This window comes from Mchenga conophoros, linkage group LG3 (genome assembly GCF_057382185.1).
Source record: "Mchenga conophoros isolate Kocher_MC1m ecotype Shallow Benthic linkage group LG3, M_conophoros_male_GT1.1, whole genome shotgun sequence".
NCBI lineage: Eukaryota > Metazoa > Chordata > Actinopteri > Cichliformes > Cichlidae > Mchenga > Mchenga conophoros.
Window position 1 is genome coordinate 58,189,014 of NC_140528.1, and position 13,099 is coordinate 58,202,112.

The 13,099-nt window shown below is 41.2% G+C and overlaps 1 protein-coding gene across 1 annotated transcript; it reads right to left on the reverse strand.

Moving 5' to 3' along the window:
• Positions 1–3,184: 3,184 nt before the first annotated feature.
• LOC146579738 (serine protease 27-like) lies at positions 3,185–12,889 on the reverse strand. Its single transcript, XM_085264446.1, has 6 exons — positions 12,818–12,889; positions 12,379–12,399; positions 10,012–10,174; positions 5,159–5,421; positions 4,925–5,073; positions 3,185–4,025 (listed from the first exon to the last, which is right to left on the reverse strand). The coding sequence occupies exons 1-6, from the start codon at positions 12,873–12,875 to the stop codon at positions 3,642–3,644; spliced, it is 1,038 nt and encodes a 345-aa protein (XP_085120572.1). The 5' UTR covers positions 12,876–12,889; the 3' UTR covers positions 3,185–3,641.
• Between the last annotated feature and the right edge of the window lie 210 nt (positions 12,890–13,099).

Genomic DNA, 13,099 nt, shown 5'->3' on the forward strand with positions numbered 1-13,099 from the left:
GATGGCAACATCAATGAACTCACAGACTCTGTCATTGGATATATTGGAAAGTGCATGGATGATACCATCACAAAAACCACTGTCCGCATATATCCAAATCAGAAACCCTGGGTAAATAAAGACGTTCGCGCCAAGCTAAAAGTGCGGACCTCTGCCTTTAACTCCAGGGATGCTGATGCATATAAAGCATCCAGGTACGACCTCCGAAAGTCCATAAAAAAGGCCAGAAAGGACTACAGGGACAAAATGGAGTCCAGCTACCACAGCTTTGACACCAGGCGACTGTGGAATGGACTGCGCTGCATCACTGACTACAAGAAGGTCAACACAGTCAGTGTTCAGCCCACTGCATCTCTTGCAGACGAGCTTAACAACTTCTATGCTCGTTTTGACGCAGACAACAGAGAGCAGATACTCTACCATCAGGAGGACAGTGAGGCTGCAACTCTAACTCTGAAAACAGAAGCTGTGAGATGGACCTTTAAAAAGGTAAATCCTCACAAAGCTCCAGGACCAGACGGCATCCCAGGCCGGCTACTCAGAGTGTGTGCAGACGAGCTGGCAGAGGTGTTCACCAACATCTTCAACCTCTCCCTGAGGCAGTCAGTGGTCCCCACGTCCCTCAAAGCATCCACCATCATTCCCGTTCCCCGAAAATCAGTGGTCTCCTGTCTGAATAACTACCGTCCTGTTGCACTGACATCCGTCATCATGAAGTGCCTGGAGCGGCTGGTCAAAGGTCATATCTGCTCCTCCCTCCCTGACACACTGGACCCTCTTCAGTTTGCCTATCGGACAAACAGAACCACAGAGGATGCCATCGCCCTGGCAACGCACACCACCCTCACTCACCTGGAAAAAGGGAATACATATGCAAGGATGCTCTTCATCGACTACAGCTCGGCATTTAACACCATCATCCCCTCAAAACTTGCCACGAAGCTCGTCGACTTTGGGCTGGGAACACCGATCTGCAGATGGATTCTAAACTTCCTCACAAACAGGCCCCAGGTGGTGAGAGTTGGTAAGCACACCTCCTCACCACTCATCCTAAACACAGGTACGCCACAGGGTTGTGTGCTTAGCCCCCTCCTATATTCCCTGTTCACACATGACTGTGTTACTAAACAAGAGTCCAACATCATCATCAAGTTTGCGGATGACACAACCATCATAGGCCTCATCACAGACAACGATGAGACGGCCTATAGAGAGGAGGCGATGGCGCTGTACGAGTGGTGTCTGGAAAATAACCTGACTCTCAACATCAGCAAAACTAGAGAGATGATAGTGGACTACGGGAAACGACCAGTCAGAGAACACCAGCCCATCCACATCAACGGTGTCAAGGTCGAAAGGGTCAGCAGATTCAAGTTCCCTGGAGTCAACATCACTGAGGACTTCTCCTGGACCCTTCACACAGACACTGCTATCAGGAAAGCTCGCCAGCGGCTTTACTTCCTGAGGAGGCTGAGGAAGTTTGACATGAACGCCAACATCACCTCAAATTTCTACAGGTGTGCAATTGAGAGCTTGCTGACAAGCTGCATCACAGTTTGGTACGGAAGCTGCTCTGCCAGCAGCCGTAAATCACTACAGAGGGCGGTGAAGGCAGCAGAGCACATCACTGGTACGAGGCTTCCTGCCATTCAGGACATTCATCTCCATCGATGCCTCCGTAAAGCACACAGCATCATCAAGGACCACAGCCACCCAGCACATCAGCTCTTCTCCTTGTTACCATCTGGCAGACGTTACAGGAGCCTGTCTGCTCGGACTACAAGACTTAAAAACAGTTTTACCACCAAGCCATACGACACCTCAACCACAACACTTAAACACACACAACACAGCACTCAGAAGCTACCCTGCAGCTTCACAAGTACTCTGTTTAATCTGCACTGGTCACTCCACTTTATTGTCATTGATATTTATATTTAAAAGTGCAATACTGTAATTTTCTGCTGCTCATTCCTGTGCAATATCCCATCTGCCCTCCCGTCATATTTCTTTTCAAGATTTTCTTATTTAATCACTAGTGTACATATATTTATATTTATAGATACATATATATTTAGTCATCTTTTCTCTTTTACCATGTCTCTCTAATATTTTGCTCCTTACTATTTTTCTATTTTCTTTATTATTTTATTTTATTATATTTTTTCCTATTGTATCATGCTGCTGAGTGACTGCTGCTCGTCAAACACATTTCATTGCAATGTTGACCCTGTGCTAACTTGCATATGACAAATAAAACTGAAAACTAAAAACCTTTTTGTATACACACCTGGTGGACGTTTGTAAATAAATTCTCTTGTGTGCATCTGACCTCTGAGTCCTGCGTGTGAGTCCTCCATGTCAACCGTAACAGAACTACCTACCCTCTTCCTGTAACCACTTCCTGGGTCTCATTTCAGGGGCTCAGTATTTTTGTCACTGAGCAGTGACAAAATAATCTCATGATAGTCTTTCTGGTTTAGCAAAACTATGCATCTACCCTTGTCTGCCACAAGGATGATAATGTTGTTGTCATTACTAAGTGATGTGAGTGCCTTCCTCTCCTCCATGCTGATGTTGGATGCTAGGGGCTTTACATTGCTGAGACAGGCTGAAAAATTCGTCCGTAGTTGCTCTGCTTCCACATCTGCAACATTGTTATTTCAAATTGCTGTTTCTGTGGCTGTGTATAAGATTGGGGAAACCTGCAGTCAGCTGAGACTGAAGAAGTCACTTGGATAAGTGATGAAATTTTTCTCTCACTGAAAACGCTACGTCCAGATGAACAGAATCAACTTTTTGAGATTAATGGTGAAAAGCATAAGCCTGTGGTCAGGTCCGTTTCTAATGCCACACATACATATTTAATTTGTTTTTTGTTTTTGTTTTTTTCATTTTCTCATCTTCTCTTATTTTTCCATCATCGCATTAGAAAAAAATAGCAGACTTTCTGATACAAAAACTGATGGTACAAATGCTGTTAAATGTATGATGCTGGTTTAGCAATGCCTTCTCTATGAGGAAAAGTTATGTTGCACAATACGTTTCGAGGCACTCTAATGTAAAGAAAATATCTAGCTGGCAACATCAAGCTTGTGAATGATAGTCCTACCAACTCAACAACGAATACTATTTATTTAAATAACTCAAAATAGAATACAAAAGAATGCAGCACAGTAAATAGTATTTTAAAATTGCATGTTTTAATCATCAAAAGTGTAAGCATACCAAAACATGATTTGAACAGACCACAGATATATGCCCATATATAACGTGTTAACATTTAAAGAGAATTACTAAATAATGTTTAAAATGTATTACTTCAAATTTGCCAGGCTGTAGTTTTAAATCATTACTGAAGTCATGGAAATACATCAGATAAAGATTAGCCAATCACTGTAATTGAGAAACAGGATATAAGAAATTGTTGCCATTTTCAGATAAACAAATATTTCATGTCCAAATGTTTAAACTGTCCACTTCTTCTTCTCTTATGGTATCAACAGTTAGTCTAATTTCTACTAATAACTGTTTCGTTTCCCTTGTGAAGTGCCCAGAAACTTAAAGCTGTCCCATAAATCTCTTGGAGTAATGATTATTTCAACTTAGTATTTGAGTACAGGACTAGTAAATGTGTTGAGTTACATTCCACCACTTCCAAAAAACACTTGGAGCAACACAACAAGAACACAGAGAGAGGTGAAGTGAGTGAAGTGGATCAGGTTTTCACCACTGCAAAACAAACTGTCACTGTCACATGGGGTGGTGGGTGGTGTATCTGTAGTGGGTGGTGTTGATGTGGGGCAGGTGAAGATTAAGTCATAGTCAAAGTCCAGGGTGAAGTAGTTAACAAAGCCTGGTGGTGTTCCGGTGACGGTGGTGGTGATCCAGTTTTGGTACTGGGACACACGAGCGTAGACTCCAGGACTATTAGGCAAGGCGCAGCCTTGACCAAAACTCACGACTCCACTCTGGATCCAGATACCGCTATTATCTTTTGTCACAAGTGGTCCCCCCGAGTCTCCCTGTGAAAAAAGTGTAAAAGTTGTTAAAACAGATTGAGATCAGTTGAACATCTCATGGAGCTTAATTTCTACTAAATACATAAAATGTTTCCGGAGATGTTTGTGTTAATTGTCAATCAGACACACAACTTTTGCTGATTAGTTACAGTATCACCCAACACACTCAACTGCACGTCACTACATGATGTGATGTCACTGACAGAAATGATCACAAAACCTTTGGGAAAACCTTTATAGAATAAATTAAATACATCTAAGTGAAAATAATTACGAATTATGAGTAAATGAGCTTCAATGCAAAGCCTCTTTTCCACCAGTACCTTCTCAGCTTGACTCTACTTTACTTGGTTTCTGCCATTTTGTCGTACAATAGAGCACCACCTGCGTTGTATCATTAAAGCAACATGACAGAAAGTCCACTGACCTGAACACAAACTAACCATGGAAGGCTTCGAGGGGATTCTCTACCTGCTACTTGGTCTATGGTGGCTCTCGGACCATGGTGTTGGTTTCTGTGTACCCATTTCTGTTGTTGCATGCCTTCAAAATGGTGCTTTTGATTACTGTTAAGGAGTGACTCTCATGAGTCCTTGAGCTACACCACTGACTGGCCTATCAGTGACATGCAGTCTCTTGATGTCACATTTTTGTATCGATTTCGTTTGCTTGGAATACCGGCCGAGCAGTACTAAAGGAAAAAAAAAAAGTACCTGGTACCAGGTGATAACACCTAACGAAAACCCTGAAAACTGAGTTGAGTCAAGTAGGTGCTAATGGAATAGGGCTATAATGTTAATAATCATAAACACTACTACAGAAAAGCAGTGAGTGGTTAAAAGCTGATAGTCAATGCAGTCAATTAGGCCTTACATTACAAATAAGCACAAAGTGGTAGTCACCTGACATGAATCCTTCCCGCCATTTTGCAGTCCAGCACAGATCATGTTATCTGTGATTGCAGCGAAGTTTTGTAATTCGCATCTGCACTGGTTGTTTCCCACTATTGGTACATTCACCTCCTGCAGAATCTCTGGGGTGGAACCACCACCTAATTGAGAAATGTTAAAAGGAAGATCATTTTTACTGAATCATTTATCACTAATAAAAGAAAATACATATTTTAAAAAACTTACTTTCTAGGGTACCAAAGCCAGTGACCCAGCTGCTGGTGCCATTGTTGAAAGTGCTGCCTGCTGCGGCTAAGCAGACTGGCTGAATGTAGTCTGTGAAATTCACAGGAGTCGACAGCTGCAGGAGGCACATGTCATTCTCAAATGTTGCAGCATTGTAGTCGGGATGGCAGATGATGTTTTCAAGTGTCACAGTAACTGCATTTGGGTTTGGACCAGACGCGGTGTTGTGGCCCAGAGTCACTTTTGTGGTGTGAAGATCAGCACTTGAATGAAAGAAAAAATATAGTTATTTTTATAGCATTGCATAGTGATCATTATCATTGAACTACCGTCACAACCAGGTAGCAACAGATGGTTGTGAGATTTTGATGATAAATATATACAGTGGCTTCCCAAAGTATTCGGCCCCCTTGAACTTTTCCACATTTTGTCACATTACAGCCACAAACATGAATCAATTTTATTGGAATCCCACGTGGAAGACCAATACAAAGTGGTGTACACGTGAGAAGTGGAATGAAAATCATACATGATTCCAAACATTTTTTACAAATAAATAACTGAAAAGTGGGGTGTGTGTAATTATTCAGCCCCCTGAGTCAATACTTTGTAGAACCCCTTTTTGCTGCAATTACAGCTGCCAGTCTTTTAGGGTATGTCTCTACCAGCTTTGCACATCTAGAAACTGAAATCCTTGCCCATTCTTCTTTGCAAAACAGCTCCAGCTCAGTCAGATTAGACGAACAGCGTTTGAGAACTGCAGTTTTAGATCTTGCCACAGGTTCTCGATTGGATTTAGATCTGGACTTTGACTGGGCCATTTGAACACATGGATATGTTTTGTTTTAAACCATTCCATTGTTGCCCTGGCTTTATGTTTAGGGTCGTTGTGCTGCTGGAAGGTGAACCTCCGCCTAGTGATGTGACGTTCTGTATCGAGGCTTCGAAGCGTGTGTCGAGTAATGGAGGGGGCGTTTCCGCGAAGCGCGTATCGAGGCTTGCTTCATTTATGGGAGGAGCTGAAAATGATGACGTCCGAAGCCTCGCTGCCCGGCTGTACCACGTGACTGGTTCAGGAAGCGGTTCGAACTGTACCGCGAGCTATGACAGCGATATACACCCCTCAGACTCCATTCAAAATGTGGGTGTTTGATGGAGAGTTGCGGTTAGTGAGAGAGAGTTAGAGGCAGTTTGGAGAGAGTTAGAGACAGTTTGGAGAGAGGTTGGAGGTTTATGAGAGTGAGGAGAGAAAGTCAGGAGAGAATGGAGCCAGCTACAAAGAGAAGGATGTCCTCCCCTGTGTGGGAACATTTTGAGCTTATATCTCCCAACAAGGTATGTAAATTTCCACAGAAGATGTATTTTCATAATACTGATGGTGCAATAAAACCTATGTTAAGCTGTCTGTACTTTTGTACAAGGTGAGGTGTTTGCTATGTGCCAGGGAGCTGGGATATAACAACAACACCTCATCCATGCAGCAGCGCCTCTTCTTTCTCAGGAGACTGAAAAGATTCGGCATGAGCCCCCGCATCCTCAGGACCTTCTATCACTGTGCCATTGAGAGCATCCTCACTGGATGCATCACCACCTGGTATGGCAACAGCACCGCCTACAACTGCAAAGTTCTCCAGCGAGTAGTGCGGTGCTCTGAACGGATAATTGGAGGTGAGCTTCCCTCCCTCCAAGACATCTACAGGAAGCGGTGCCTGAGGAAAGCGGGGAGGATCATCAAGGACTCCAGTCACCCCAGCCATAAACTGTTCAGACTGCTTCCATCAGGAAGGAGGATCTGCAGCATCCGGTCCCGTACCAGCAGACTGAGAGACAGCTTTTTCCATCAGGCCATCAGACTGCTGAACACGTCATAGACACCTCAGCTTCACTACTGGAACTTTAACATTATGCACTCCATACTGTACAGTAACGCCACTGTTTTGCACATGTCTCAACTCTGTATATTTATTTTATATATTTTATTTATTGTTTACTCTATTTAATTTGTAAAATATGTGTATACATACACACACACACACACACACACACACACACACACACACACACACACACACACACACACACAAAATATTTAGTATACGCATCCAGAAATGCATATACTATTATATATTGTACATATATTTATTAGTTTCAGATGTAGCCATTATCGTATTTTGCTTGTTTACATTATTGTATTTGCACAACTCTGTTGCTTGTGAAGCTCGCACACAAGAATTTCACTCACATGTGCTGTACCAATGTACCTGCACATGTGATGTGACAATAAAAGTGATTTGATTTGATTTGCTTAGGCACTATAGAGCTATGCATGAGAATAAGGGGAACACCGATTGTGGAGCAAGACCAGGTGAGCCATCAAATGCCATGATAATATAGCATGCAGTAATGTTACTAAATGATATAACAATATTATACAATGCAATAAGTTATGTGTGTGATATTTATATTTGTGCTTTATCTTTATTGTCTTTCCCCAGGAGAACAATCTCAAATAGATGAAGACCTGGTTAGCATGGTGATTGAGGACTCCCAGCCATTTAGCATTGTGCAGGACAAAGGATTTAAAAGATGTGTTAAATCATTAAATCCTAGCTATGTTCTCCCCACTAAAAGGTCATAAAAGCAGTGAAAATTTAGTTTTTACAGAATAAAATGTGAACAGGCAGGACTGAGGCTCAAAGCCTCAGTGTGTAGCTGTCCATACCTCAACGTTACAAAAGCACAACTGCTGTCCACACCCCAACCACACCTCACCTCACGGTAAATGATCATTTCCATTTTAAACATTTCCAAATGATCATTTTCCATACTGCCAGTATAAATATACACAGTATACTGCATCACTACAATATAGATGTTTTACACACTCCTTTTGTTGTTCACATTTACAGGCTGTGTGCAAAAGGCCTCACTCTTCAAATTCATGCCAACTACTATTTTTACGTCCAGTAGGTGTCCTACTAGAGCAAATGAAGCTTCAAGAAGCTTTGCACTGGAGTGAACCACTTGGATGAAAAGCTTCAGTGCTTCATGAAGCTTCATCTGCCCATCACTAGCCGTCACAGAGCAGCTGTATTTGTACTGACATTAGATTACACACAGGTGCACTCTATTTAGTCATTAGCACTCATCAGGCAATGTCTATGGGCAACTGACTGCACTGAGATCAAAGGGGGCTGAATAATTACGCACACCCCACTTTGCAGTTATTTATTTGTAAAAAATGTTTGGAATCATGTATGATTTTCGTTCCACTTCTCATGTGTACACCACTTTGTATTGGTCTTTCACGTGGAATTCCAATAAAATTGATTCATGTTTGTGGCTGTAATGTGACAAAATGTGGAAAAGTTCAAGGGGGCCGAATACTTTTGCAAGCCACTGTTTAAATTGAATCATTTCATTCAAACACTGAAGAGCCGTTGTAGTCCAAGAAAATGATTTTGATGGATGGGCATTTCCTCTATCCCTGCATGTGCGTGTGCACGTGAGTTGAATGGTGAGGCTTACTTTTGTGCATAGCTAGAGTTTGTTATCTTTTGACAGAACAAAGTTAGCAGGTTCCCAACTTACATCTTCATGCTAAACTTGCATGCTGCTGGGGGCCTGGATCTCCTCCATACCTGCTTCATACCCTGGTGGACGGGGCTGTGGCTCCCCACACTCCCTAGCAGATCGTTACATGGAGAAACCTTTGGAATACAAGCGTGCTGATCCACACAGGTGTGCACACAGGTGTACACACGGGTGTTCACAGACACGGACTACACCTTTCTTGGCTGCTGCCTCAAAGCACATTGTGCGCTGTCTATCTTGCGTGCTGCACAATATCGTTTAATATTTAGTATCTACTGTTATCTACTTCTAGCTAGTTTATTGTGATGGTGCTGTTTTTTATTATGTTGCTCTTTTTTTTGTTTGCTTTCTCTTCTGTTTTTTTTTCTCCATACAGGTGATCCAGGTGTTTTGTTTGTTTTTCTTTCTTTCTTCCCCCCTTTCTCACCGTCTCTTCTCCCCTTTGGTTTTCTTTCTCTCCCTCTCTTTCTTTCATTCTTTCTCCCTGTCCTATCACCCAGTCATGTCTGTCCCGTTTTTAGCAACTGAAAATAAAATAAATTCATAATTATAATAAAGGTCAATCAAATGGACCAATATGGCAAGGCCATGATGATCCACTTGGTAAAATAAATCCGCTTGGCATCTTTCTTGGCCTTAAGACAACAATTCTGATGGCTATAGATCCAAACGGGACACAAAAAAAAAACAAAAAAAAAAAAACTTGCATGCTGCTGATTGTAAGTTCACATTGGATGGAAAGACGTGACTGGTATTAAGTTTCTCATCTAACCCTGGCTGTTACTCAGCGTTGTCACAATTTGATCACAACATTACATTATTAAGAAATGTGTTACTACCAACTGTGAGTTGAAAATTATCAGTGGAGAAATTACTCTAAAAACTGTTGGGGTGCTTTTGAGTAAATGTGTGCAATTAGTTTTTTTAAGACTTTAAAAATGTCCTTTCACTAATTTCAGAAAAAGAAAACATCAGTTGGTTATGAACAAAAATATTAAAATCACTGTGCAATAACATCCATTGCCTTACATGCCGAACAGGCCACCTGTCCATCACAGGGATACCCCAGAGAGGGACAGAGACACACACTCTCGCTTCCATAACCAATTAAAAAAAATATTTAGCCTTTAAAAAGTGTTGTCTGCAGAAGAAACCCACATGGCACAGGGAGAATATGTAAACTCTACTCCAAGAGGTTGAAACCTCCAACAGGCGTTAACCACTGCACCACCACAGAAACACTTGCAGTGTTGACTTACGGTGTAATGCAGTGAGCAGCTGTCAGCACCCAGTCGTTGGAGATTAGGGACCCTCCACAGAAAAAAGAGCCATCTTTGGATAAAGATACCTGCCAGGGCCAACTTCCAGGGGCTGCATCTTCACCTCCTACGATTCTAGGATTTTTAATAACCCTGCCACATGCTGAGAGAATAAGACACAACAGTTAAATACTGAATATGTTGATAAGCCACAGCATTATAGGGAGTGCAGAATTATTAGGCAAATGAGTATTTTGTCCACATCATCCTCTTCATGCATGTTGTCTTACTCCAAGCTGTATAGGCTCAAAAGCCTACTACCAATTAAGCATATTAGGTGATGTGCATCTCTGTAATGAGAAGGGGTGTGGTCTAATGACATCAACACCCTATATCAGGTGTGCATAATTATTAGGCAACGTCCTTTCCTTTGGCAAAATGGGTCAAAAGAAGGACTTGACAGGCTCAGAAAAGTCAAAAATAGTGAGATATCTTGCAGAGGGATGCAGCAGTCTCAAAATTGCAAAGCTTCTGAAGCGTGATCATCGAACAATCAAGCGTTTCATTCAAAATAGTCAACAGGGTCGCAAGAAGCGTGTGGAAAACCAAGGCGCCAAATAACTGCCCATGAACTGAGAAAAGTCAAGCGTGCAGCTGCCAAGATGCCACTTGCCGCCAGTTTGGCCATATTTCAGAGCTGCAACATCACTGGAGTGCCCAAAAGCACAAGGTGTGCAATACTCAGAGACATGGCCAAGGTAAGAAAGGCTGAAAGACGACCACCACTGAACAAGACACACAAGCTGAAATGTCAAGACTGGGCCAAGAAATATCTCAAGACTGGTTTTTCTAAGGTTTTATGGACTGATGAAACGAGAGTGAGTCTTGATGGGCCAGATGGATGGGCCCGTGGCTGGATTGGTAAAGGGCAGAGAGCTCCAGTCTGACTCAGACGCCAGCAAGGTGGAGGTGGAGTACTGGTTTGTGCTGGTATCATCAAAGATGAGCTTGTGGGGCCTTTTCGGGTTGAGGATGGAGTCAAGCTCAACTCCCAGTCCTACTGCCAGTTTCTGGAAGACACCTTCTTCAAGCAGTGGTACAGGAAGAAGTCTGCATCCTTCAAGAAAAACATGATTTTCATGCAGGACAATGCTCCATCACACGCGTCCAAGTACTCCACAGCGTGGCTGGCAAGAAAGGGTATAACAGAAGAAAAACTAATGACATGGCCACCTTGTTCACCTGATCTGAACCCCATTGAGAACCTGTGGTCCATCATCAAATGTGAGATTTACAAGGAGGGAAAACAGTACACCTCTCTGAACAGTGTCTGGGAGGCTGTGGTTGGTGCTGCACGCAATGTTGATGGTGAACAGATCAAAACACTGGCAGAATCCATCGATGGCAGGCTTTTGAGTGTCCTTGCAAAGAAAGGTGGCTATATTGGTCGCTGATTTGTTTTTGTTTTGTTTTTGAATGTCAGAAATGTATATTTGTGAATGTGGAGATGTTATATTGGTTTCACTGGTAAAAATAAATAATTGAAATGGGTATATATTTGTTTTTTTTGTTAAGTTGCCTAATAATTATGCACAGTAATAGTCACCTGCACACACAGATATCCCCCTAAAATAGCTAAAACTAAAAACAAACTAAAAACTACTTCCAAAAACATTCAGCTTTGATATTAATGAGTTTTTTGGGTTCATTGAGAACATGGTTGTTGTTCAATAATAAAATTATTCCTCAAAAATACAACTTGCCTAATAATTCTGCACTCCCTGTATAACCATTCACACGTTCAGTGAGTAACATCTCATGAAGAGTTCTGATGGGAGATGATACATGTTGATGTTATTTTTAGATGTAAAGTCATAAAAACATTGTTGCACATGAACCACACTCAACCACAGAAAAGGTATTTTGTGACATTTTAGTGCAAAATTGTTCAGGGAAAACTTCAAAGAACATAAGAGAGCTAGAGATTAATAATAAGCAATGATTAAATGCACAGTGCTTTATAAACACATGGTGAGTGAAAAAAGGTTAGGGAAGAAGAAACAGTAAAAAAAATCAAGTGTTAAGTCTAATCTTAAAAGTAGAGAGGATGTCGGTCTCCTCAGTCAAAACTGGGAGCAGGTGCCACAAAGGAAGACTCTGCCTCCCATACTCTTACTGATTATCAACGATACAGTAGTTTACTAATACCATTTACCCTGTGGATTTCAACAGATAAATGAAAAATAAAATCTTGACAGATACCCAGCTCAGACGTTCAATTGGCACTCCCATTGGTGTAGGTTTAAATATAATTTAAAAAAAAAGGTTAAGTATGAAAAACTTTCAGAATTGTTCTTGGATGCTTACCAGGCTGCTGTGAATGAACATCTAAAAATTGGAACACAAAGACAAATATATCAAAATAGAGGTAATACACATCATGACTAGTCCATAGTGAATAAGTATTTTTATTCAATTGCAACTAATATGAAATAACTCTAATGTTTAAAACATAATAATAATAATAATAATTAAAATAATTAGTATAATAACATTCTATTCCATATAATTTAGAAGAGAAAATAAAGAAAGAAAAAAAATAAGAAGAGCAGAATTTAAGGATGTCAAAAAATTCTTTCCCATCTTGCAGAATGCTACAGGCAGGATGCATTTCATACTATCCAGCTAAAATAAAATTTATTATAAAATTCTTTAGTATCTGTAATTAAACTTTCCACACTTCATCTGAAAGAAGTAATGGGAAAGATTTTAATACTACAAACAGAAATACAATTTTCTCTCTCACCTTCGCCAAAAAGAATGATCATCACAGAGAAAACGCACAAGAACCGTTGGAGGGCCATTGTTGACTACGCTGGCTTTAATTTGACTTCAACTGTTAAATACTATAAATCTTGTGTTCAGCTCCACCCACAAGCTCACACAACCAGACCTGATTCCCTTCACTCACCACTGAAATAACAATAGTAACAAAAGGTAAAGCAACAAGTCAAACAAGTTGGCCTTTGTTTTGTTTGAGGAACTGTTCAAAGGCTGCACATATTCTTTGAAATACGCACTGGGATTC